Source organism: Dromiciops gliroides, chromosome 2, assembly GCF_019393635.1.
Source record: "Dromiciops gliroides isolate mDroGli1 chromosome 2, mDroGli1.pri, whole genome shotgun sequence".
NCBI classification, from domain to species: Eukaryota; Metazoa; Chordata; class Mammalia; order Microbiotheria; family Microbiotheriidae; genus Dromiciops; species Dromiciops gliroides.
In genome coordinates, this window is record NC_057862.1 from 72,538,663 (window position 1) to 72,566,079 (window position 27,417).

At 37.9% G+C, this 27,417-nt stretch overlaps 1 protein-coding gene across 1 annotated transcript in view; it reads right to left on the reverse strand.

The window, feature by feature from the left end:
• Nucleotides 1-27,417, reverse strand: part of ERCC6 (ERCC excision repair 6, chromatin remodeling factor) — a 106,136-nt gene that overhangs the window by 12,563 nt on the left and 66,156 nt on the right. Inside the window, 8 exon segments of the mRNA XM_043988972.1 lie at nt 8,068-8,162; nt 8,708-8,827; nt 8,975-9,085; nt 9,746-9,964; nt 16,354-16,449; nt 18,504-18,620; nt 21,001-21,177; nt 22,380-22,550. Of these exon segments, the coding sequence (XP_043844907.1) occupies nt 8,068-8,162; nt 8,708-8,827; nt 8,975-9,085; nt 9,746-9,964; nt 16,354-16,449; nt 18,504-18,620; nt 21,001-21,177; nt 22,380-22,550 (1,106 nt within the window).

The following is a 27,417-nucleotide window of genomic DNA, read 5'->3' on the forward strand; positions in this document are numbered from 1 at the left end:
CATAAGACTTTCTACTATAACACCAATTAAATTAACGTACCAGGTAACTGCTACTCCATATTATTTAGATTCTAAATAGAAAACTATTTCAACTATTATGAAAGAGGGTTTTCAAATTCAAAGAATTTTTAATTTTAAGAAGCCAGTTTCCAAAACATAAGGAGCCACTATCATTATGAGCTGAGGTTTCTACTGCTCAGTGTTTCTTTATATAGCTTCAGAATCATGCTTATTGGAAAAGGTCCAGGCAAAATATACTAGGATCCTCAAGTGTTCCTTGTGCTTCAACATGTAGACTTCCCGCTTTTTCTTTTTAAATCATACTTTATTTACACATTCATTTTCTAAAATTTGGAGTTCGAAATTCTCCTCCTTCCCTCCCAGCCCCTCCCCAACTCATTGAGAAAGGAAGCAATATGATAGCCATCATTCATGTGAAGTCACGCAAAACATATATCCATATTAGTCATGTTGGGGGTGGGGAACAATACCAAAAAAAAGAATGAGAAAAAATATGTTTCAACTCATATTCAAGAACTGATCGGTTCTATATGGAAGAGGATAACATTTTTCACCATGAGTCCTTGGAATTCTCTTAGATCATTGTATTGATCAGAATAGTTAAATCTTTCACAGCTTGATGATCATTATAAAATTACTATTACTGTGTACAGTGTTCTCCTGTTCTACTCACTTCACTCTGCAATCAATTCACATATCTTCCCAGGTTTTTCTGAAACTATCCCCCCCTATATTATTTCTTACAACACAACAGTATTCTATCATCATTATAGACCATATTTGTTCGGTCATTCCCCAAAACTGATGGGTAGCTCCTCAATTTCCAATTTTTGTTTGTTCCCAGACATCTCTTAGAGGCGACTCAGGATACAAATGAATCCCAAGTTCACATGTGAGCTACTTCTTTTGCAGTTTAAGGCATAAAAATTTTCCACTTCATATGCATTTGTGAAAATGATAGAAAAGCCAAAGTGACCTTTTCCTCTAATGACAGAGAAGGTAAGCTATTTATGCCTAGACATACCGTTTAAACTCTTCTCTCTTACTGTTCATCATACAAATACCAACCCCTAACTATGACATCCCATGGTTCTGTTCTGGGGCCTTTTTCTACTTTTGTCCCATGGGTTATTAATTATCTCTATGAGGCTGACTCACAGATCTATATATCCATCTATATCATATATATAAAATTATATGCATATTTGTTCTCTTCGCCATTCAAATATGAACTCCACTGGGAGTAAATATCATTTCATTCTTTGAATTTGTATCACCCAGTGCCTCACCCCTCTCCACCTCTCTGCTTGCTTGGTCTGCCAGGAGAGAAGAGAAAGCCATTGCACTATATACCCTCCACTTGCCAGGCCAAGCCTGCACCAGCAAGAATGCCTCTCCCATCCTTTCTTTTTCAGCTACACATTGCTACCTAATGATGTTGATAACCTCTACTGAACTCATGCCTCAATGATCAACAAACTCCTACCCTATCGTAGGCTCCCTATCCCAGTATTTCAGAACCCCTATCATGCAAACTTCTCTATCCCCCACTACCATTTATTCCCAAGCCCCTCTGGCTTAAGCCCCACCACATCCCACTTTAAAGCATCCCTGCCACTGTGTTCTGATTTGGGAGAAAACTCATCCTTGCTGCTGACACAGCTTCCCTGGCCACCCTTTGCAGTAGTGGTGGCATTTCCCTGACTCACCAGGGCAAGGTGGGAGAGTTTTAAAACTTGCTTCCATCAGCATTTTCAAGCTATACCTCTACATCCAACACTCAGCATCTCTCTTTCTTGTGGGTTCTTCAATCCATACACGCAATCAAAATTCTGTACCTCTTATCTATTGACCTCCAGTATTCTCTCCTTTTACTCATTGAGTTCAGTGCCTGGTTCATACTCTTTCCTCCCCAATACTTGCTCTCATACTAGAGGGACTTCAGTATACATTTTGGTATGACTTCCAACACTCTAACCTCTCAGTGCCTCACCTTACTCACTTCCCACAACCAAGCTTCCACCCTACTCAGCTAACACAAGAAATCATCATTTTCTTGATCTTGCCATCACCCCAAAAGTGTTCCATTTTCACATTCATGAACTCTGAAATTCCCTCATTTGAAATAAAATATTCCATCATTCTACCTTTGCTCTACCTTGCAACTCCTATTCCTGTTCTTTGTAGTTACCGTGGCCTTCAAACCCTCCACCCCTCATTTCTTTTCCCCAGGTCATCATCATTCCTGCACTGACTACACTCTCTTCCCTTCTCCATCCTGACCCCTTGGGTTGAAGCATTCAATTCTCCACTCTCATCCCCTATGCCCCTCAGCCTGTCACCTATAACCTGCCAAGCCTCAGTCTTGGGATTACTCTAACCACCTGTTGGCCTTCACTCCTATGCACATGCTGCGGAACAAAACTGGGAGAAAATAATCACAAGACAGTGTAAGACACAGGGTCCACTACAAGTTCATGTTACCAAATATTACCTGGGTGCTCCCTGCAACAAAGCAATCCCCTTACACCTCTCTGATCAAGGCAATATCCCATTCACCACAGCATGTTAGGCTAAACTTTTCCACTCCTCCTCACATTTCCCATGGTACCACCTCCCCACACTTCCTCAATGGTAAACACAGCCTCATGATTCACAGAAAACATGGAGGGCCATTTGCTAAGAGCCCCCTTTTATCCCCTCTCCCTTATTCCACATCACTCCCTCTTTAATCATCTCACATGAAGAGGGGACCCTTTCCTCCATGTCAAGGTAAGCCCTGCCTCCATGCACAAATGAACCCATTTCATTCCATCTTCTCCAGAAGACTGCCCCCTCTATTACTCCCACTCCCTCCCTCACTAATCTTCAATCCCTCCTGTCTACTGTCTACTGCTTATAACATGCTTATTACGTGTCCCTGTCCCCCCAAAACCCTCACCTGTCCATGAGGACCTGTCCATCCTCACTAGTGTCCCATTCCTCTCCTGTGGCTAAACTCCCTGAAAAGATCGTCTATCACTGACGCCTACACTTCCCTTCCTCTAAATCGTCCTGTCTCTGTGTAGTTTGGCTTCCAAGCTCATCATTCAGCTGAAACTGCTCTCTCCAAATTACCAAGGATCTGCCAAAGTTACCAACCACCAATCTAATGGACTTTTCTCAATTCTCATCCTTCTTGACTTCTATCCAATCTGTTCCCAAGGCCTGTTGATTTCACCTTTCCAACACCTGTTGAATATGCCCTTTTCTCTCCTCCGATACTGCTCTCTAGTGTAGGGTCACATTATCTCATATCTGGACTATATTGTAATAGTGGGTCAGCCGGCCTCAAGTCTCCCCCACTACAATCCATCCTCTATTCAGCCACTAAAATGATTTTCCTTCTTCATTAAGGTCCTCTCTAGAGCTGAACTGCCAAGCATTCAAACCATTGCAGAGAGTGCAGCTCCAATGGGCTAGCTACATACTTCAAATGCCAAAAGACTATTTTATGAAGAACTCATACATAAGTGCTCACATGGTGGTCAGAAGAAGTTATATAAGGACACTGTCAAGGTATCTCTCAAGAACTTTGTACTGACTGTGAGACATGGGAAACACGGCACACAACCATCCAGCATGGTGTGCCTGCATCAAAGAATGATACTTCATGAGCAAAGCAGAATAGCAGAAGCACAAAGGAAATGTGAGCTGTGCAAATCCAGAGCTCTTTCCACTCTAAATTTTCTAACAGACCACCTGTGCCCAATGTGAGGTAGGGCCTTCAGAACTAATACTGGTCTAATCAGCCCCAGCCCAATACCACCACACCCGGACTCCAACATTGTAATGTCACTGTCCCTTCCAAAACAAAGGGAGAAACATTATTTTTCCTGAAGTGCAGGTCCAATAGTACTTCTCCTCCTCCTCAATAAATTCCAGTGGCTTCCTAGTGCCTCCCAGGAACTAATACAAAGGGCTCTGTTTGGCATTCAAAGTCCTTCATAACCTAGTTTGCTCCGACCTTTCCAGTCCTCTCACACCTTCTTCCCCAGTATGTGCCCTTTCAACTCACGTGACAACCAGCTCTAGGCTGTTTCCCAAACAAGATGGCTCATCTCTGGACTTGGGGTCTTTTCTCAGGCTGTGCGCCCCACATCTGGAACGCTCTCCCTACTCTGCTTTGACTAGCGACCTCCTCGGCTTCCACTAAGTTCAGCTCAAAATCCCATCTTCTACAAGCCTGCCCCTGTGAGTGTCAGGGCCTTCCCCCTGTTAATGACTCCTGTCTATCCTGTGCACAGCCTGCTTCACATGTATGTGTTTGCGTGTTATCTCCCCCACTGGACGGTAAGCTCTTGAGGGCAAGGACTGTTCTCTGCCTCCTCTGTAGCCCAACACTAAGCACGGGGCCTGGTGCATGATCAGGGCTGAATGAATAAGTGTTTTATTGACTGAATGACTATCTGCAGCCTCTGCCAGCATCTGTTGATGGCCCTCTTCTCTGCAGTCCTTCTCTGGGTGTTCGTGGCACTGCGTTCTCACTGGTTCTCCTGCCTGTTTGATGGCTCTTTCTCAGTTTCCTTTGCTGCTCTTTATCCAAGTGGCTCCCTGTTAACCATGGGTATCCCTGAAAGCTCTGTCCTGAGCTGCCTTCTCTTCCCCCTTGATTCCATTTTGCTTGATGATTTAAAATGCATGTGGATTTAAATATTTTATGTTGCTACTTCCTGGATCTATTCATTCAGCCCTAACCTCTCTTCTACTCCTTAGTCTTGCCATCTCTACTGCCTATTGTTCTTCTTGAATTGGATTTTCTGTAGACATCTTAAATTCAACACGTCCAAAAATAAACCCATTCTCTTTCTCCTTCTTCATGTTCCTGTTCCTGTCACGGGCACCACCCTCCTCCCGGTCACCTGGCTCTGCCACCTACAAGTTCATCCTTGACTCCTCACCCTCTTCCCACACACCCAATCTCTTGCCAAGTTCTGTTGATGGTACCTTGGGATAGCAATCTTGGACACACTCTGGCCTGCTGCCACCACTCTGTTACAAGCTACCATCACATAAATGTTTCCCCGTCTGTACTACTGTCTCCCTGCCTGACGACTCTTATCCCTGAAGTCTTTTCTACACTCAGCTACCAAACGTCTGACCATGTCACCCACCACCCGCCCACCCTCCCTTCAGTCACCCCCAGCGGCTCCCTGTCCCCTCCAGGATCAGTATGAAATATGTCTGGCCTCTGAAGCTCTTCATGATCAGCCCCACCCACCTCTCTAGTCTTCACGCACATCCCTTTTCCATCGCCCTGTACTCTGTGGTTCTGTGACACAGGCCTTCCCGCTATTCACCACATGGGACACACCATCTCCCAACCCCAGGCACTCTCAGGATGGCTTCTTGTGCTTGGAATTCTTCCCTCCTCTCCTCTGCCTCCTGGCCTCCATCCAACCCTGCTCAATTCCACTTTCTACAAGAGGCCTTTCTTTCTTGATTCTAATAAATACTATGGAATTCTCTCTGTGATTACTTTCAATTTATCTTGTATACAGTTAGTCTGGTCAGTTGTTTTCATGTTGTCTCCCCCATTAGGCTCTGAGGAACTTTTTTCTGCCTTTTTTTTTTTTTTTAAATCCCTTGTACTTAGCACAGTACTTGGGCACATAGTATGTATTTAACAAATGCTTGTTATTTATCCATATACCCCCCATAAATTCACCATAAAGGGGCCATTTGCCACCCACTATGCTCAGGTACTTCCTTTCTTTTTCCCTAACATCTAAGGATGTCCACTCATTCATCCCTCAATCTTATGTGACCATCACACTATTAATATTTTCTTCAAATCACAATTTCCCTAACAAATTCCAGTAGTTCTTCCAAGTTTCTGGTTTGTAATAGATGGTAGCCCTCCTCATATATATCATTGTGCCTCTCCTGATATTTATTTTAAATTCTTCACAGACTGTGTCCTTTTCATGGATGGGACTTTGTTCAGGGAGAAATATGGAGCCATTAAAAAGCTTTACAATCTCCCATTGGCAACCTAGTCCATTATCTTCCTGTAGTTTAATTCTATCCCAACTTGGTGTCCATTCTTACTGTCTAGTCAAGTATAAATATATATGATGGCAAAGTCAGCTTGTTCTCCCATCCAACTGCTTGTCACACACGGACAACGGTCTTCATTCACTTGACTTTTGCAAACTGGATGGTTAGCCCCGGCTCTTTTGAGCGGTTATACACTTTCAAGATGCATCTACAACAACCCAGTTTGCCGTAAATAGTCCAAGGTAACCAGGACCATTAGGAGGAACTCACCACCCACATAGAACTCCTTTTAAAACCTGGACTCCAAACCCGCCCTCCTCCATGTCGAAGAAAAATACCACCTCACTATTCAAGTGTATCCGACATCTACCTATTTACGATCAGAGAAGGCCAAACAAAATTATTTCTGTTATATTTTCCAAGAAATCATGAAAATTTTGATGTAAGGATGAAAGACCCATTGAAGGATGAGAATCTTTAAAGTCACATTGTGCTAGATTGAATAAATTATTTTTATACTCAATAAATAGTAATAAATATGAGATCTTGTACATATTTTCTACACTCTTCAGTCAATACAGCAATTAAAAAGATACAGTGTACTGTGGAGTAGTACTTTCAAAAACTTGCCTGTTTTCTAGCATACCTGCCATTGAGGATGCTCTCAATTATGTGTAGACAATTCTTATACCTCATGTAGATGGAAAGGTAGGCTCATAGGCTGGTAGTTACTGATGTTCTCTTGGTCTTTTTTTTTTGTTATTAAGATTTGAAATTTTTTTTAGGCTTTTATTAACTTCCCCTCTTTAAGATACTTTGTGAACTAATCTTTCACTCTCCTCACAATTGTATCACTTCAAACCACAAATCTCCTCTATGTTCAACTTGTTCTAATTCAGCTGCTTTTCTCATCTTGGTTTTCTTTAGAGCCATTCCTAACCCTGTGATGACAAAATCCAAGTGTGGTGTCCTTGATAGAGAAAAACTGTTATGAAAACCTTCACAGATCTTTTCCATTTTCCTTCTGTTTGTTGTCCTTCAGTTTTAATTCTTTAAACATGTAAAGCTTCTTAAAACCTCAAAGGCATAACAGCCATTTTCCATAAAGTGGAAAGACATTAAGAGAACACAATCTATTCCCATTCCCTTTTAAATTCTGGCTAAGCTGTGAAATGGCACAGCCATTATGGAAAGCAATCTGAAAAGCAAGCTAAGATGCTAAAAAGTAGTTAGTAGCTAAAATACCCATGCTTCTTATCCTAGAAATCCCACCAAAAGGCATTCTACCTCAAGGAGGTCAAAGACAGAAGGACAGAAAGAGTCTTGTGTGTGTATGTGTACACATATACATATACATATACATATACACACTTATATATACATATATATGTACACATATACATACATGTATGTGCATATACACACTAAAATATTCATTGCATTGTTAGACTAAAGTTGGTTGCAAAATTAGGAACATAACTAAACAAAATGGGACTACATGAATTCAATGCATATTTCTGTCATAAGAAAGGAATATAAAGATTTGAGGGGAAAAAATTTAAAAACATACTCTTTGCACAGCAAACAAATCCAAGAAAAAATACATACAATTACTACAGCAATGGAAATGGAAGAAATAAAATGCAATGATGTGTGATTATAATGACCAGGCCTAGACTAGAGAAGAGCTGAAAAAACAAATCTCCTTCCCTTCATTGTAGAAGTGGAAGACTTTGAGTAATAAATACCACAATACACAGTCACAGTTAATATATCTGGTAGTTTTGCTACACTTCCCCCTCCCCCCACTCTCTTTATAAAATTTTTGTTATAAGGTGGCTTGCTGGGGCAAGGATATATTCAAAAATTAATGTGACAAAAGCATCATTTTTTTTTTTAAAGTTCTGGTTCAGAATCTAGGCAGGCGTACTTTTGGTTTGACTCCAAATATAACCAGTCAAGGTTTGATAACATTACTAAGAAAATGATTGTTTGATTTCTGCTGACCTGTGATAAATCTTTTCTTCAATGGTACCTGCAGTAAGGAGCCTATAAACAGTCACTTGTCTCTTCTGGCCTATTCTCCAAGCACGCTCTCGGGCCTGTACAGAAGATAGCATTTCATCTTAATTGAGGAGTAATTCAAAGATGATAAGTAGAGTCCCTCCTCCCACCCTAAAGTTAAAACAACAACATCTGAGAGAAACAGCCTGCCTAATTAACTACAAATAAAGACATACAAGTTATAAAAGCAGAAACTGTTACATTGTACTTGAAATGTGAGGTTCAGCAATTCAAAATTTTATCAAGCTTGTTTCACTATTTAAAATAAAGGAAACATACAGAAATATTACATTAATGGTGAATTTATCTGACTATATGATTCAGGTAGAAAACATTTTCCCAAATGGTAAGATATATTAGTTGTACATAGCCTCCAAAATCCAGGAAATACTGGACTCCTCAAAGCTCAAACATAATTATTAGTACTCTACACCAAAACAATCTAGTGCATAGATTTAAGCCTAATCACAGAAACACATACAGAGATCTGCACAGGCATTTAGCTCATGCCATATTTCTTATAAAACCAACATTTAAAAAAATAAGCTCCTGATTTTTAACTCTTAATTGGAACACAACCAACCTGTGTGTCTGTGCTGGGATTCCAGTCAGGGTCATAGATAATAACTCTGTTTGCTCCTGTCAAGTTGACTCCTATACCACCCACACGAGTGGTAAGAAGAAATACAAATATGGAAGTGTCCTGTAGGAAACATCATATAAACCATTTAATATTTAAAGTCAGCTACAAATGCTTAACAATTTTTTTGCACACTTGTCAATATCAAGTGGAATTTTGGCAATGTGTATTGTAGCATCTGCTTTATTTTAACGACTGATAAAGCCTCACCTCATTATATTTTGTGATAAGAGGCTGTCTCGAAGCTATTGTTGTAGTACCATCCATCTTGAGATAGGAATATTCTCTTGCTCTAAGAAATACTTCAAGTAGATGTAGCATCTGTAGTGGTTTTAATGAAATAATACACAATAAATGCTTGTGTATCTCTACAAACATCTTACCTCTTCCATTCAGAAGCTTCAAGGTAGACAAATACAACTTGTGCTCAGTTGAGAGAGGTTTACTGTACTATTTCTTTCAAAAAATGATGCTTTATTGATATCTTTAGCTCTTAAAAACCTTCACTTCCAAACATACTATTCCGCCCTCCCTCCCTTCCCCCTACTCAGTAAGGTAGCCCTCATGACAGAATTTTAAAAAGTGTTCCACATCCATAAATCCTCTGCTCTTTAACAGAGAAGGAAAAGACGGGGCAGTTAGGTGGTGCAGTGGATAAAGCACCGACCCTGGATTCAGGAGGACCTGAGTTCAAAATCTGACCTCAGACACTTGATACTTACTAGCTGTGTGACCCTGGGCAAGTCACTTAACTCTTATTGCCCCAAAACAAAACAAAAAAACAAATAAGGGAGAAGGGAGGTAGTTGTTATGGCCTCAAATGTATAAAACAAAAGCATTCTTACACTAATTATTGCTTCTACTCAGTTTTAATGAAGAAAACTGCATTTATTTGGGTTTATACCCTCCCTTCTAAAGTTGTATTCACAGAACTTAATCTTTAGGAATCATGACCTTCTGCTGCGGAGCTTGCATGCTCACCTGTCTTGACTGAGAAAACAATAACACTCGATGACCCTGCTTGTGCCATATTTTAGCAAAAGATTCAACCACTATCATTTTTCCAGAGCGTTTCCAGTAGCCAAACTGGTCAGCTTCCTCTAATTCATCCTCTGGAATACCTTTGATAATCTTGGGACCTCCAGAGAAGAGATCAGGGTGGTTACATATTTTTCGTAATGCTACAAGTCCTGAAAAAACCTACAAAAAAGAAAATTCTCATAGTAAAATATTTACTCATACTGGTATTTATACAAGAAGCAAGAACAGTAGATGTTAATATGCAGGAAATATAAAACACTATTATTTCTCAGCATCAAAAGTCACAACCTCATGTTCTTTTTCCACAGACAATCCCTACCTTTTGCTACAAATTTTGTCAAATTTCATTGATGTTGCAATAACTTAGAGCCCCATTTCATTTCTGTGGTGCCTTCGTTTCTTTCATAGCTTACTGATGCTTGAGCATGCTACCTAGTGCAAATAAGGGAAACTGCATCTTGTTTTCTAAAAGGGCAATAGGAAAAGACAATGGAATGGTTTTTGAATACTTTGCTTATAAGGGAAATTAATCATAAGGGAAAAGGATTAAATTCAAAATTCCTTGGATATACTTAAGAGACTTGAGCATGTAAATCACTCCCCCCACCAACCACCCCCCTCCCCCCAAAATCCAATAGAGCAAAAAAAAAAAATTATAGGCAAAGCAATGTGGTACAGCAAAAAAACACAGGTCTAGGAAACAGGAGACCTGGGTTCAGGGCCTGGGTTCTGCCACTGGATTACTGTGTGATGAGAAGAAAGTAAGGGAGTTAGACTAGATGATCTCTAGATCCTTCTGGACACTAAAATTCTATACTGGGGGGCAGCTAGGTGGCGCAGTGGATAAAGCACTGGCCCTGGATCAGGAGTACCTGAGTTCAAAATCTGTCCTCAGACACTTAACACTTACTAGCTGTGTGACTCTGGGCAGGTCACTTGACCCCCATTGCCCCACCAAAAAAAAAAAATCTATACTGTATGTTAATGTATAGCAAACATTAATTTTAAGTCAAATTTATGGCCATAGCAAAGCTGTATTCTTTATGTACTATTCACAAACACATGCAACTTGTAGTACATTAAGGCTTATTATAAAACCACATTTCCCACCTACACTTGTTGTGACCTTGGGCAAATTACTCTCTTTGGGTCTCAGTTTTCTCTTATATAAAATAGGAGTGAGGGTGGGTAGAGTGACTTCTGGGATTCCTAAGTCAAGACTACTATAATCTATTACATTAGTATGAGAAAATAATTTTATAGCTTAAGAGTTAAAAAGGCATTTTTAAAAACTATCTCGTTTTATAATGTGCTGTTAGATTTGTAACCTTTTGTGGGGGAAAAATCATTTTTGATGTGAAAGTTTGTTCATTGGGGCAGCTGGATGGTACAATGGATGGTTCACTGGCCCTGGAATCAGGAGGACTTAAGTTCAAATCAGGCCTCAGACACTTGCCTCTTACTAGTTGTGTGACCCTGGGCAAGTCACTTAACGCCAATTGCCTTGCCAAAAAAAAAAAGAAAGAAAGAAAGAAAAAGTTTCTTAGTTAAATACACTGCAGAAGAAAGCAAGTTTTGCGGGTTAACACCCATTAATCCAAACTGTTGATCCTGGCATTCAAGGCCCTGTTATCTGGCTTCAATCTTATTTTGCATTCTTCCTCTTAACATCCTCTATGTTCTAAGCAAAATGGCCTCCTCTCTATCCTCTATTCATATTCTGTCCTTTCTCACTTCCATGATTTTGCTTACACCATCCACCAGACTACTAATAATCCCCTTTGTAATTGGGGATACAAAGTTGTATGACATCCTGAGTCCATCTTCAAGTATCTTACAATCCAATGTGGGGAGGGAAGCAGGAGGGGAAGATATGTATGAATAACTATGATATGAGGAAAAGGGAAAGAAGACTGCAAGGGCAAGGTCTAGGTAACATAATCACAGCAATTTAAGAAAAAAGATTAATTCCTAGGGGTATCTATCAGGAAAGCCTTAATTGAGGAATTATGAAGGATTCCAACAGATAAGAGTTACAAAGATTAAAATGGAGACACGAAAGGGAAGAGCTGAGAATCTTACTGACATTTCTAAATTTGAAAGGAAGGATCTTGATTAACTTTTCGTGGGGAACTGTGATCAAGTCCCACCCCCTTCCCCTGGATATTCTTTATAATTAAAGAAATGCATTAAGTGATATGACCTTTATTTCATGATCTTTATTGAATGTAGCAGACAACATTACTTAAAGATGAACTGAGGGGGCAGCTAGGTGGTGCAGTGGATAAAGCACCAGCTCTGGATTCAGGAGGACCTGAGTTCAAATCTGTCCTCAGACACCTGACACTTACTAGCTGTGTGACCCTGGGCAAGTAACTTAACCCCAACTGCCTCACCAAAAAAAAAAAAAAAAAAAAAAAAAGATGAACTGAGAAGTGAAAGAAAATAATCACTATGGGGAACTTTCTTTACCCCAGGACAAAAGTCCTGAAGATCCATTTTGGTTACTACCTGTAACGATTGGAATGACGCCCCCTGCTGGAGACTTACTATAGAAAAGCTCTGCCATGAAGTGAAGGTCTTTGAGGGCAAGACCAGGAGTCTTTTCTTTGGCGTCAGGAAGTGACGGTTGCTTGTGGGAGGAAGAAGGGGGGAGCCTGGCTCTCTGACTCAGGCTTTTTCCTGAGGACGCTGGTGGAGAAGGGAGCTAGAAATGCACTCTCCCTTTAATAGATAGGAATCTAGGCCTTTCTCTCTCTCTTTACCAAATTCTTATTCTCCTTAATAAATGCTTAAAAGTCTAACTCTTACTAAAGCTTATAATTTATTGGTGACCCCTCATTAGATATTTTAGACAGTTTAGCTAGAATTTTAGCCCTTAACATACCCTACCAACTATAGCAAGTAAGTCAGATTGGAAGGAGTGTCAAATTTTGCCATTGTCCAGTGCTTCTTTATGACTAAAAAGGAAGTACAGCGAGGAGTAGATGGAAAGGCTGGGGTTTGGGAGTCAGAGGGCCTAGTTCAGTCCTATTTCTGACACTTATTTGGTGAATTTGGGTCGTCAGTTTTTCCTCTCTAAAATGAAGGGGTTGGAATATAAGACCTTTGAAGTCCCTTCCAATTCTAAATCTATGATCCTTAAGAAGAGGTGGAAACAGTTACAAGACTCAATGTTTAAAAATAACTTTCAGTGTCTGATAATGAATTGCCTTTTCCTCAATGGAAAAAAAAAAAAGGTGGTAAGAGAATCTAAGGCGCTGCAATATTGGCACAATCAATCCATCCTTTGAATGTGCACTGATTATCATGCCAGTTGAAAAGATAACCAAAACTGTCAGATACCTCTAACCTGCATGTCTATCATTATAATTGACGCCAAACTCTCTTAACCAACATAGGAATTAGACTTCTAAAAGTTCTATTTACCTTAAACATTTTGGCTTTTATTACAATGCAAAAACAATTGCATGTAAAATTCACCAACTTGAGAATGATACAATGAAGGGCTAACATCCCCAGAAGGAGACACTAATTAATTAGCACAAAAGGGACTTAAAAACTTGTAGTTATTATATTTGAGCTTCAAAATTCATTAATTCCATCTCCTGTGGCAGCATAAGAACACAGAGAACTGCTATTTGGCAGACTAACATGAACCAACCCTACTGTCTCAAAAAGTCTACTGGTATTTATGACTGAAACTGTGAAGGATTCACCTCTAAAGTCTCAATTTACTTTACAGATATTCCTAAATTTAAAAGACCTCTCATCTGTATGCCAATTGAGACCAAACACTCTCTAAAGTGAGATAACCAAAATAAAAGAATACCAGATTCTTAACAGTGTCAAATACTATCCAGAACACCCTAAAGTAAGTCGGAATTCAAATGATTATACTCCTTTGATAATGGAGCTTCCTTAATTAATAAATGGCTAAAGCATTAATAAATCAGGAATGCCTAAAGAATTTTCCCAATATACCAATTAGTATATCTTCAGAATACTAGGGTCTGATATGAGAACACATAGCTTGGAAGACATGGAAGACATGGAAAACATGGAAGATGTTTCAGAAAAGAAATGAGTGACTGCAAATTACTTAGACATCTCTCTATTAAAACCAATGGCATACCAGGGCAGCTAGGTGGCGCAGTGGATAGAGCACCAGCCCTGGAGTCAGGGAGTACCTGAGTTCAAATCAGACCTCAGACACTTAACACTTACTAGCTGTGTGACCCTGGGCAAGTCACTTAACCCCAATTGCCTCACTTAAAAAAACAAAAAAAACGCAATGGCATTACCAAATAGAAAGTATGACAGGAACTATGAGAAAAGATGAAAGCATTTAAACTTAAGAAACGCAGACTTGGGGTATTGAAGATAGCAACTTGTCATTTCCATTCTCTTTTCTGCCTTCTACCTCCTGGTTTTCTCAGTTAGAGTCCCACCTGGCACAAAAAAGCCTTTCCCAATGTTCCTTAACCTTAGCACCTTCTCTCTAAAATTTTTCTGATTTATCCTGTCTGTGGGGACCAATTTTTAATTGGGGAGTGCTAGCTAAGCGGTTCACAGCAATATTGGGGCAAGGAAGGAGACCGGCAGCCTCCCTCAAAACAAAACAAGATTTATTTTAACAAGAACAAACTTAAAAAAAAAAAAACACAAACAGAATCAGTAGGATCAAGGGAAAGGAAATAAAATGGGGAAAGGGAAATTCTGAAAAAATACCACCGCCCAGGAATCAGCTGAAAAATACAACACCTGTCGCTTTCTAGCTTCCACCTTGAATGCCTATTCTCCTCCCCCCCAAACTAGAAATACCCCACACAGTCCTAGCCAATGGATGGCTGCTCTGACAGTCACATGACTGCCCTCACTAGGCTTCCAATCATTAGAATTTTGCCAGGCCCATGTAGGCGTCGGCAAGTGGTCATGAAGTGAGGTGCCAGAGCCCCAGCAAGGGCTACAACCAGTGAGTGGATGGAGCACAGTGCAGTTTGTGGAGCCCCAGGCCAGTGTGCACTGAGGCATAAAAACCTCAAATAACAATTAATTCTTTACATGTCTATCTCATTTATACATCATTGTTTGCATGTTGTCTCCCCCACAAGACCGGGAGATCCTTGAAAGCAGGGACTTTTATTTTTTAGCCTTTCTTTGTATCTTCTAAGATACAACCAGTAGCTAGTACACATTAATCAATGCTCACTGACTGATTCTAAGGGTTACTAGACAATGATTCTGTCTCTACTGAGAGCCAAACAAGAGCACTGGAAACAAAGAAATGCCCCACAAAGACAAGCCTTTTGCCATCAAGGCTATTAACCATGAGAGTGTGATATTGATAGATCTTTTAAAATGTCCTTCTCTCAAGGATCTAATCTATCTGAGATGGCTAAGGGGAAAACATAGATTAAGTAATTTCAAAGTTTTTTTAGCTCTATAAAGCTACTGATGTTAAATAAGTATTACAATTTGGTTTTGGGGAAGCTAAAGCCCAAAGAAACTAATTTACCTAAAGCTTTAAAGTATAACAGGAGATTGAGCAAGGGTCAGAATTTATATCCACATGTACATGTTGAATGGCCATGCACAGTCACGTATAGAAGATACATAACAGTACTGAAAATCATCAAGAGCTTAACTCCCATTTTTTTTTTTTTTTGGTGAGGCAATTGGGGTTAAGTGACTTGCCCAGGGTCACACAGCTAGTAAGTGTTAAGTGTCTAAGGCCGGATCTGAACTCAGGTACTCCTGACTCCAGGGCCAGTGCTCTATCCACTGCGCCACCTAGCTGCCCCTTCCATTATTTTTTTTTAATTGTATTTTTTATATATACTAATATTAGAGGTTCACAGTTCTGTTTTCCTTGCTAGTGGCTAATAAAAAGCATCTGTTTTGCCAACTGCTACAGTATTGGAAGGTGACACAGTGCTTCAGATGGTGACATTCTTTCCACTAAACCAAGTTGTCATGGATTCACCCTAGTAAAAGCACCCACAATCATTATGACAGAAGCCAGGAAAGGTACAAAGTTTGAACTGTTGGTTTACTTACTTCATGAAGGTGGTGTTTCAAGTGAAAACTGACACTGAGTTTATTCAGAAAAGAGAATAAGGCAAATCCCTGCTGTAATGGCTAGTATTTTCCCTTCTATAAAAATTGATACTCAAGTCCCACTGTGTTAGCTTTGGCTGAGTTTATAATGATTATATCAGTCAAGCTATTATTACAAACTCATTACTATTTAAAGTGCTTTGGGATTATGTGAAGTATGAAAGGTGTTATAGCAAACCAAATTCCATTCTACTTCATATCATTTTTATAACAGGACTCTCCTGAGAAGAGAATATCTATTAATCTCTGAATCCTGAATTTTGTGTTGCTGTTGAGAGAAGAATGACTTAATAATAGCAAGACTAGAGCAAATCTGACTAAATTCTTTTTACATGTGGGCACAATTTGGGCTCCCATCAGATGCCAGAAATCAGTGTTTTTCCTCTTGGACCATTCACTACTTCAGTGGTGTGATTTCTTCATCTAACCTGCATTTCTCCATTAAGAATCCTGTAGACTTCTTTGGAATCTATGAAGTTTTGATATACTTTACGTTGCTCATCTGTCAAGCGGCAAAATAAGACCTAAAAAAATAAGCAAAAATACAAATGAGAACTTTCAAATTATCAAAAGAAAATGTAATTAAAACTGAGTGATATTGTATTGATATAAGCAAAAATTAAAAACAGGCAGCTTAAAAAAGACATATGACTAACAATATCCAAAATGTAAGCATGTTTTAGCTGCTTAGAAACGTTTTTAATTTTATAAAATTACATTCAATTAAATAACATAAATAAGACAATTTTTTAAAAATCAGGTTCTGTACACTTAGACTGTACATTTAGACCAGGAAGGAAAAAAAGCCACAATAATGGCAAATGATATATCATGCTTAAATAGCTGATAAACAGAGCTGATGGCAGACAACTTTCATAAACTATTGGGATGTCTCTTAAAATTGTAAATCCTTTATTCCATAAGATGTTGAAAAAGAGGATAATCGATATTTTTAATGTAAATGCAATATAAATGATTTTTGAAACATCAGACCCTCTTCAAGCTTTACCGTTTTCTCTGACGGTACTAATCTCTTCTTGGGACATGTATAGGATGTTTCTTCACCACACAGTCTTCAATTGTTTTACAATTATTTTGTGTGTACTGCTTCCTCAATTAGATTCTAAGATCTTCAATGGCAAGGGTTCTTCATTTCTTTTCCCTCCCTTCCTTTTAACTTTAATTTCTCCTTCTATTTTCCTCTCTCCTGTTTCTTCTGACCATCTGAGCTCCCTTGTCCCTCCTCACTCTATCAGCAATCCTGTTTCCTCCTCAAATTTTTTCTCATCCATTATTTTATTTTCAGCTTTTCTTGACATTCTCTACCCCTTTTTGGTTCTTTCACACTATTCTGTTCTTGCTAGTTTGTTTTGTAAGTATGTTTGATTAAGTGAAATTGTGTCTATACAAATACTGCTACAGGATTCAGTCTCTATGAGAAAAGAGTCACAGTTTCTCAAGCCCAGTTGTGACCCTCCTGTCTTCACTGCTCCATTTTTTTCCTCTTGCAGAGTAGTTTTGGGGGAGGAAGCTTTAGAATAGCAAATCTAGTTTTCTAAAATCTTGTTTGTTGGACCTAAAACTCCCTCTTTCATGGGATTTTTGTAGGAGGAAAAAAGTCAACTGAAGGCCTTTGGGGGCAGAGATAGAAGAGAGGTCCAAAAGGATTACTGGCTCGTTGTGGCTGCCAGACTACTCTTCTGCTTACAGAGGCAAGGAAGTGAGATAAGCCTAGAGGCAATGAGCTTGTCCACAGCAAAAATGTATGGAACTTGTCTTAAAATATCCCAGACTAGTATAATATTCTTTACTGTAATCTAAAACTTCCAAAAAGAAAGCCTTTGATACATATAACTATTTTCCTTTTAAAAATTCTTCATGTCACCTTTCATGCTTCATAGCCCTGTCCGTGACTCCAAAGAAAGGTGTCCTCTCCTCCGAACTCATTTGGATCTTAAACTATATTTTCTATTAGATCCTCTTGGACTTTTCATCTGGGTTTGTTGTTCTTAGAGAAGCATCTCTTGGACAGCCTCAGCTTTCTTGATCAGTCAGGATTTTTAAGCTCTAATCATCCTCTCTATTCTGCCTCTGGAGTATATTCTGAAAAAGCCATGAGCCATCAAGGAACATGCCTTCACTTCCCCATGTCAACCTTCCCCCAGGCACGTCTTGCTCCTTTACCTCCAACCTCTTTCTTTTATTTCTGAAGTCACTTCATGCCCTCTTATCCCTGGTTTGTTTACTTTGGCAAAGACCGAGCTTACTGAATCATAGCCAATTGCTAATTTCCCCCTGCGACTGCTTTCAAGAATACACAATTTTAAATACTCTCAACACAAAAAAGCAGAGTTCACTTTCCATTTTTTACAGAAAAAGATTCATCTGGAAAACAGTGAACTTGAAGACATATACTTGAGATATATGAATGAGCTATTTAAAGTGATCACAGGCTAAACTATTTGGTAATGTGTATTCAAATCAGAGTTGAATGAAACGTGCATATCTGACTTAGGAATGTTTTGTTTAAAAAACAACAACAATTAAAAGGCTATTATAGCATTTCAGTTTTACAAACCTGTTCATTTTTATCTGGCAATGAAAGGCTCATTTTTACATCTGACTTCATTCTACGCAGTAGGTATGGATTTATGGTATCTCGTAAAACACACGCACATTTATAAGCAGTTTTAACCTTTAATAAAGAAAAAAGGGAAAAATCATGACTGTATAATACACTATGTATTGTTACCACCTCTCAAAAAAGTGTTTAATAGAAATGATTCATTAAGTCAACAATACAAAAAAAGTTATATAATCATAAATGGCATAATGGTCCCAATAAGCCTTGAGTGCAAATTAATATATATGAAGGAATTTACTTAATTAACCAAAAATATGTGGAAAATAATGGCATCATTTATACTCTACAAGTTTTATATGATTATCTCATAAGTATGTTGGGGGGAAAAACTCTTTTAAATTAATCTTTGCACATAATTTTATAATTGACCAAAAGCTAAAATAGAACTGTTAATCTACAAGACTGAAGATCAAAAGCTAACACTAGGAGCAGGCTGCAGCCAGGGAAGCTAGCAGACAATAAGCAAAGATGACTGCCTGCCCACCTGAGACATTAAATAAGTTCAAGAAAATCCCTGTGATCAGAGAAACAGAAGGCAACTCTGGCCTTCAAGGGAGCATATGGTTCTGTAATGGATCACAGCTACATGAGACGGGTATTAAATATAGATTAATGGCTTAAAAAACACATAACCCAGAAAAAAAAAACACCCACTCTTAATTCACTTAAAGGAAAGGAATTCAATAAATTATTGATATATTTTTGAAAAATCTAAATTGACTTTCTAGCTTAGTAAATTACCAGTCAGTGGAACAGGAAGAACCTCAACTGGAGTTCAAGTGTCTGAAACTTGGCTTTACAATTCAAGATAATAACATAAACTTCAAAGTAAACATGGAAAAGTCACATAAAAAACATTTATAAAAAAATCCCAAGAGCAGTTCATACAAGTCCTTTGCTACCTATTCTATTTTTTTTTAACCGGGAGGAAAATAGCTAATGTCAAAATTTCCAAACTAATGGGAGAATCTGTATTTTTATGTATCTTTATTCAATGTATTGTTTATTTACTGATGAGGATTTTAAGCTAAAAAACAAGGCTCAATATGTCTTAATTACTGGAATTAGTAATATGTTACTGCCATGCTAAGGAAGACTTCTATAAATTCTTCTCTTTAGCTTTTCCAGAGATATAGAGTATGAATCATAAATAAATATAATTTCATTTGTATTTCCTAAGTGATACAGTGTTAAAAGCACCAGACTGAAAAATAGATGAACTCCATTCTAGTCCACTCTACACAACCTTGGACAAATCATTTCTGACCCTAAATTCCTTCGTTTGTCAAATGAGGGCCTGAATAAGATGCTTTCTAGGTTCCTCTCTAGATCTAAAATTCTACAATTCTGTGTCTTCTTTAAATAGTTTTTGATGATGTAAAAAGAACTCATAAAACAAGTTCTCAAAGATGAACTGTTTATTTTTTAAAACTAGGCCTGAAAATATCCGAATTATTATTCTTTTAATTATTCAAATAGTTTCCCTAGCTCTCTACACAAAGATCTTCATTCCACTTTTTTTCACATATCATCCTCCCCTATTTCTTTTCCCCTCCAATATTTTATGAAAGCATTAAAGATAATTCATTTCTATTAATTCAGTTTCAGATAATACAGTAGCTGTTCTCCAAAAGAGCAAGAGTCAGGAAGTCCTGAGTTCAAGTCCCATCTTTGACACATTCTGGCCACATGACCCTGGTCAAAGCCATTTAACTTCTTAGTGCCTTTAACAAGTCTCTAAAACTACAAAATGTAGAGAAGATGCCCATCTACCTTTGTAGAAGGGGTTTCCTCTTCAGGAGTTTCCTAATATGAATGAAATATAGTTCTAGTCCCTATTTGTTGTGTTCCTTATACTGAGAAAGGAAGCACTGAGTAGTGAGATGGTATTAGTGAGGACAGCTTTAGATTCAAAAAGACCTGGGTTCAAGTACTGCCTCTGATACCTACTGATTCTGTGTTTATTTGCCCAGTCAGCTCTTTAAGACTCTTAATTCATGGCTGAGTTGTGAGTCTCAATGATTCGAGTATAGGGGACTGACACTTTCGTATATTGCCAAAGTAACAAATCCACTGCCTCCCCTCCTTATCCCACTTCACCCCTCAATTATTTCTAATTATTATTTAGGAGTTTTTCTTTTTCTTAATGTTTAAATGAAGCTTTAAATACCCATTTTGAATAAAAAAACCTACTATGCTAAAACATTTTCACTATTTTATCAAGTGCCAATTCAAAGGCTTAAATTTTATTTTATCTCTCCTCTGGTTACTTAAAGTGGCAAAAGCTAATTTTAAATATTAAAATCTTAGACTATAAATTAAGGATCAAAATAAAGCAAATTAGAATATATGCATCTTGCCAACAAGAGAAACTATCTTCCTTAATTAGTTGCTATAAACTCTATAAATATTTGTTACCTGAATAACTTACCTGTACAGGAGAAGCATTTGAATACCCTCCCATGGTAATTGGAACAGAAAATTGTTCCATGAACACTGGCAATGTTCCCAATTTTCCCGGGAAGACAAAGTCAAAGAGAGACCATAATTCTTTGAGGTTATTTTGCATAGGAGAACCAGACAAGATAATCCGATGAGGAGTACGAAACTGTTTTTGTAAAGACAAAAATAGTTGCATTAAAAAAATATAATTTTATTTTCCTAAAGTTATGCTTTAATACACACCCATATCATTTCCAAAAAATATTCCCACATACTAAATTTGTGCCACTGATATCAACTTGGGGCTCTCTCAATTTGAAAATTCTGCAACTACTGTATTAAAGATTTCCAAATTAACACCAAGGTCAGAAAAAAAAAAAAGACTAAGGCTCTCATTGTTAGCTAAATTTAGCTCTAATTTGAGCTAAATGAAACTGAATATAAGATTTGTTCATTCTACAACTGAAAAGCAAAAACAGTGGCAATTTGATAAACATATCCAGCACTTTCTAATTGTTAAGCAAAGGGACATGGAAAGATCTTTGCTGAGTTATAAGTAGGTCCCAATTTATCACCAATGATGACTTACAAAAGTAGTGATGCACACATACATATACATTTAGGTAGCTATAGCAAACGTAAAGAATAAGAGATAGCTTGAGAGTTTCACTGGCAAATATTAAAGCCAGAGAAAAGCCTGCAGAGCTTGGGTATATGCTCCATGGATTTATGGCTAGGAAACACAAAGGATAAGAAGATTTGTGCACACTGTGATTTACACCAAAGTTTCTTAAACTGGGTAGCGACCCCATATGGGGTCACATAACTGAATGTGGGGGTTGTGAAAAATCTGGCAACAGTCAAAGGTTATGTGTACCTATTTTATATACCTATCTACCGAGGGTCATGTAAAAATTTCTTGGACGAAAAGGGGTCACAAGTGGAAAAAGTTTAAGAAGCCCTGATCTATGCCAGTGGAGAAAATGGCTCATCCACATGTATAAGTTTATAGAACCAATGAAGTATTTGAAGGATAATAGGAAGGTATAGGAAGGATTCTGCCATCTGGCAGAACATCAGCCAAAGCTGATGAGCTGTTTGAATGAACTGTACTGTATGCCCAGGCCTGGACTAAGGAATATCTGAGTTCAAATCCAGCCTTAGAAATTTATTGGTTGTGTGACCCCAGGCAAGTCACTTTATCCTGCCTGCCTCAGTTTCCTCATCTGTAAAATGTGCTGGAAAAGGAAATAACAAACTACTCCAGTTTCTTTACCAAGAAAACCCTATATGCAGTCACAAAGGACTGGACTAAAACAATAAACATAAAATCTGAAATACCTTTTGTTCTGTTTTAAAGGGCCATACCTGTTTGCAAGCAAGTGTAACTGCAGCATTTGGGTTTCGGATTTTGTGTCCCTCATCCAAGATTACATAATGCCAATCATGATTGTTAATATTATCTTGCATCAATCGAATGTACGAATATGAAGTAATCAAAATTCCATGACATCTTGCAATTTCTCGAATGAGTTTCACCTTAAATAGCAATAAAATGTTCTCATAAATTTATTAGCAGAAGCCAAATTAAATAAGAATAATCCTACAGTGATCTTTCATACTAAAGGATCCCAAAACAAATTAATGTATATATAGTTCCCTAAGCATGTTTTTTAACACTGACAATTTTACTCACCACTCACTTTATTATATTAAACCAACATTGCCCCATAGACCAACAATTAAAATGAGATTAATACAACTATAAAAATCTCAAGATAAGACTAGAAAACTTATCACATGTGACAAAGCAGTTTTTATCCCTCCAAAATGTTCTTTGCTTTTAACCTCACTGGATATAAGAACAAATGTCAGGTGAAAGGGGATTATTTTTTTTTTGGTTGGGCAATGGGGGTCAAGTGACCTGCCCAGAGTCACACAGCTACTAAGTGTCAAGTGTCTGAGGCCAGATTTGAACTCAGGTCCTTCTGAATCCAGGGCCGGTGCTTTATCCACTGAGCCACCTAGCTGCCCCCTGAAAGGGGATTATTAAAAGAAAACAACAAGTTTCCAGAAAGAATTCCAAAAGTCCTGAGGAGACATAAACTGTATCATCACCTCAATTCAAGAAACATTTATTAAGTGATTATAAGCAAAACATGTGGATAAAAAAAAGATAAAATTCTTGCCGCAAAATAATCATGATCTTTGCTTTCCTATGGCTTTTATGAGGTGAACTGCGGCGTCTCTAATATTTCTGTGCATGTTTCTGTCAGGGCTATTCAAAGTAAATATTACACAAAGTAGATCACTAATGGACTAAAAAAGATGTATCAAGTTTAATTTATCAGTTTTATTACTTTGCAATATATATGGTAATGTAAACTGGACTAACTAGTGTCAACTCCTAATTCACAAATTTTGAATTAGTGAAGTCAGAATTAAGTTTCAGTATAAGACATGAGAAAACAGGTCTTCCTAGTCTACTAAAGCCGGGGAAATCACCATTATAACCTAAAAATAGGAGGAGGGAAGGGAAAGGAACGATCAGCTGGTCTCCATCATAACTTGCCCTCTTTTCTATTTCATGGTCCTTCCCTGCCCCCTCCCCTCAACTTTGGAGGGAAAAGGTAGAAGGCAGAAATTACTTGAGCATTACTAGAGCTCCCAAAATGACACACTTCAATCATACTTCCTTGCCCAAGTGTAAGAGGGCATATTTATAGCTCTAATTCCTATATTCAGGTCCAACAAATGATTTGGGGGGTATGATCCTCTTATTAAGATACATACAGTTCAACATCAAGTTCATCTGTCTGTGGCAGAGAATGATGCATAGTAACATAAAAGATGCTTTTCAATCAATAAGATCAAAAGATACTAATCAATCAATAAGCATTTATTAGGTGTCTACTACGTGCCAGAAATATAAAGACAAAAATGAAAAAGCCCCTGTCCTGAGGGAACTTATATTTTATCAGGGAAGACAACATATATATACACAAGTATAAACAAAAGAGATGAAGGTAATTGGGAAAAGGGAAAGCAACAAGTTCTGGGAGGCGGAAATGAAAACTGGAAAAAGCCTCTTGTATGTCAGAAGGAAGCCAGAGAAACTAAGAGATTGAGGAGAGAAGAAAGAGCCAGTGCAAATGCAGAGTCAGGAGAAGTTTAAGTTCAAAGGAATGGGAAGTGGTCCAGTAAAGCTCCAATGTGGAAATCTTGTAGAAAAAAAAGTGTAAGAATGTCGGAGAGGGGCCAGGAAGGAGTCGAGTCATGAAGAACTTTAAAAAAAATGGTTTTTTTTTTTAATTTTATTGACATCTTGTTTTATAACACCTAAATTTCTCCCTCTATCCTCTTCCTCCCCTTTCCAGAGAGTAAACCTGTATAGAACAGATTATTTAAGAGAAAAAAATTAAGAGAAAGACGAGAAAAAAAATCAGGAAACCAATCCAGACATTGAAACTATATATAAAAAAATTTTTTTAAAAAAACTATATGCAACATTACACATCTACTTTTGAAAAGGAGTAGTGAGTAGGTGTCTTCTCAGGCCTCTTCTTTTAGATCATGCTCTTTCTTTCTTTCTTCCTTCCTTGCATTTTTTTTTTAATTTAATTTAATTTTTTTGGTGGGGCAATGAGGGTTAAGTGACTTGCCCAAGGGTCACACAAGCTAGTAAGTGTCAAGTGTCTGAGGCTGGATTTGAACTCAGGTCCTCCTGAATCCAGGGTCAGTGCTCTATCCAGTGCACCACCTACTGCCCCAAGATAATGCTTTTTCTTTTCTTTCTTTCTTTTTTTTTTTTGACAAACTTCAGTTTTAATGATTTGATGTCCATTGAATTGTAAAAGCAAATTTTGACATCATTTTTTTTTTAACTTTATGTTCCAACTTCTCTTCCTCCCTCCCCCACCCCAAGAACTCAAGCAATTCAATATAAATTATACATGAGTAGTCATGGAAAACAACTCTACATTAGCTAGGTTGTAAGAGAATACAGATAAAAACAAAACTTCAGACTGAGGAATTGTCAAAAAAGAATGTGTTTCAGTCTGTTTTCAGATACTATCAGTTCTTTCTCTGTAGGTGGTACTGCAATTTTCATAAGTTCTTCAGAGTTATATTTAATCATTGCCTTGCTGAAAATAACTACGTGCTTCCCAGCAGATCATCTTACACTATTGCTGTTATTTTCTATATAGTACTTTTCACTCTGCCTCAGTTCATGTGGGTCTTTCCAAGTTTTTCTGATAGCATCCTGTTCATCATAACTTTTATACAGTACCTTAAACTTGACAAAGAATTTTCTTCACAATAGCCCAGCAGAGTAGGTACCATACGTTTTGCCATTGTAGTCAATCATAACTATTTCCCTCCATCCTATTCCCTTCCAATGATATTTACTCTATTTTCTATCTTATTTTGCCCTATTCCTCCTCAAAAGTGTTTTGCTACTGACTGCCCCCTCCCCTGCTCTACCCTCCCTTCATTCACCTTTTCCTCCTTATACTCTTCCCTTCCTACTTTCCTATAGGGTTAAATAGATTACTCCTCCCAATTGAGTGTGTGTTATTCCCTCCTTGAGTCCACTCGATGAGGTTAAGGTCTTTGAGCTAATTCTGTTTTCTGAATTTTTCTTCCTCCCTCCTCCTCAACTCTCCCTATAGATAATGCTTTTTCTTTGTAATTTTCTAACATTCACTTTCTTTTTTGTTGTTTTCTTTAACATTTTTTTTATTTTAAATTCAAAATTCTCTCCTCTCTCCAACTCCTGCCCCACCCAATGAAAAAGAAAACTATGATATACAGGTGTATGTGAGTTCATACAAAACGTATTTCCATATCAGTCATGTTTCATTCCTCCAATAAAAAAGCAAGAATAATAAAGTGAAATAAATATGCTTCAAAATACAGGATTCATCAGTTCTCTCTCTAGACTGGGCAGCATTTTTCACCAGGAATTCTTTGGAACTGTCCTTTGCATTGAGCAGAATAGCTAAGTCTTTCACAGTTCATCATCCTGATAGTATTGCTAGTACTGTTTACAATGATCTCTTGGCTCTGTTTACTTCACTTTGCATCAGTTGATATACATCTTCTCAGGTTTTTCTGCAATCATTCATTGTAACACAGTAGTATTCCATCAAAATCATACACCGCAATTTGTTCAGCCATTCCAACTGATAATCAATTTTCAATTCTTTTCCTCCATAAAAAGAGTTGCTATAAAAATTTTTGAAAATATAGGTAGGTCCTTTCTCTCTTTTTCCTTTGATCTCTTTGGGATACAGACCTAGTAGTGGTATTAGTCAAAGGGTATGTACAGTTTGATAGCCCTTTGGGCATAATGCCAAATTGTTCTCCAAAATGACTGGATAGATTCACAATTCCATCAATAGTGCATTAGTGGGGGGACGGCTAGGTGGCACAGTGAATAAAACACCAGCCCTGGATTCATTAGGACCCTGAGTTCAAATTTGCCCTCACACACTTGACACGTACTAGCTGTGTGACCTTGGACAAGTCACTTAATCCTCATTGCCCCACCAAAAAAAATAAATCAAATTTTTTTTTTAAATAGTGCATTAGTGTCCCTATTTTTTCATGTCCCCTCCAACATGTCATTTTCCTTTACTATCTAATAGGTGTGAGGTAGTACCTCAGAGTTGTTTTAATTTGTCCTTCTTTAATTATTAGCGATTTAGAGCATTTTTTCATGACTATTAGGATTTCTTCTTCAGAAAACTACCTATTGATACCATTTGCCAATTAAAGAAAGGCTCTTATTTCTATAAATTTGGCTCAGTTTCCTGTTTATTTGAGAAGTGAGGCCTTAATCAGAGGAACTTCCTATAAAAGTTTTTATCCCTGTTTCCCTCTAATTTTGGCTGCATTGGCTTTGTCTGTGCAAAACCCTTTTTAATTTCATATAGTCAAAATTATCCATTTAACTTTCCATGATGCTTTGTATCTCTTATTTAGTCATAAAATCTTCCCTTATCCATAGATCTGACAGGTAATTTATTCCATGCTCCCCTAATATGTTTGTTTCAATCATTTTGACTAAATCATGGTATATGTATGAGATGCTGGTCTATGCCTGGTTTCTGACAGATTGCTTTCCAGTTTTCACAGCAGTTTTTGCTGAATAATGAACTCTTGCCCCCAAAGCCTGGTTTATCAAACACTCTACAACAACACTCTAACATTCAACTTTTGATTGTTTTATGGCTGTTCATTCCAATTAAATTGTAGTCATTGCATATATTTGTTTTCCTGGTTCTACTTACTTTGCTCTTCATTCATCCATGTCTTTCCACGTTTCTATGATAAGCTTTAAATCCCAAACAGGAGTTGATATTAGATCCTAGAGGTAACATGCAACCCCTGTAGTTTACAG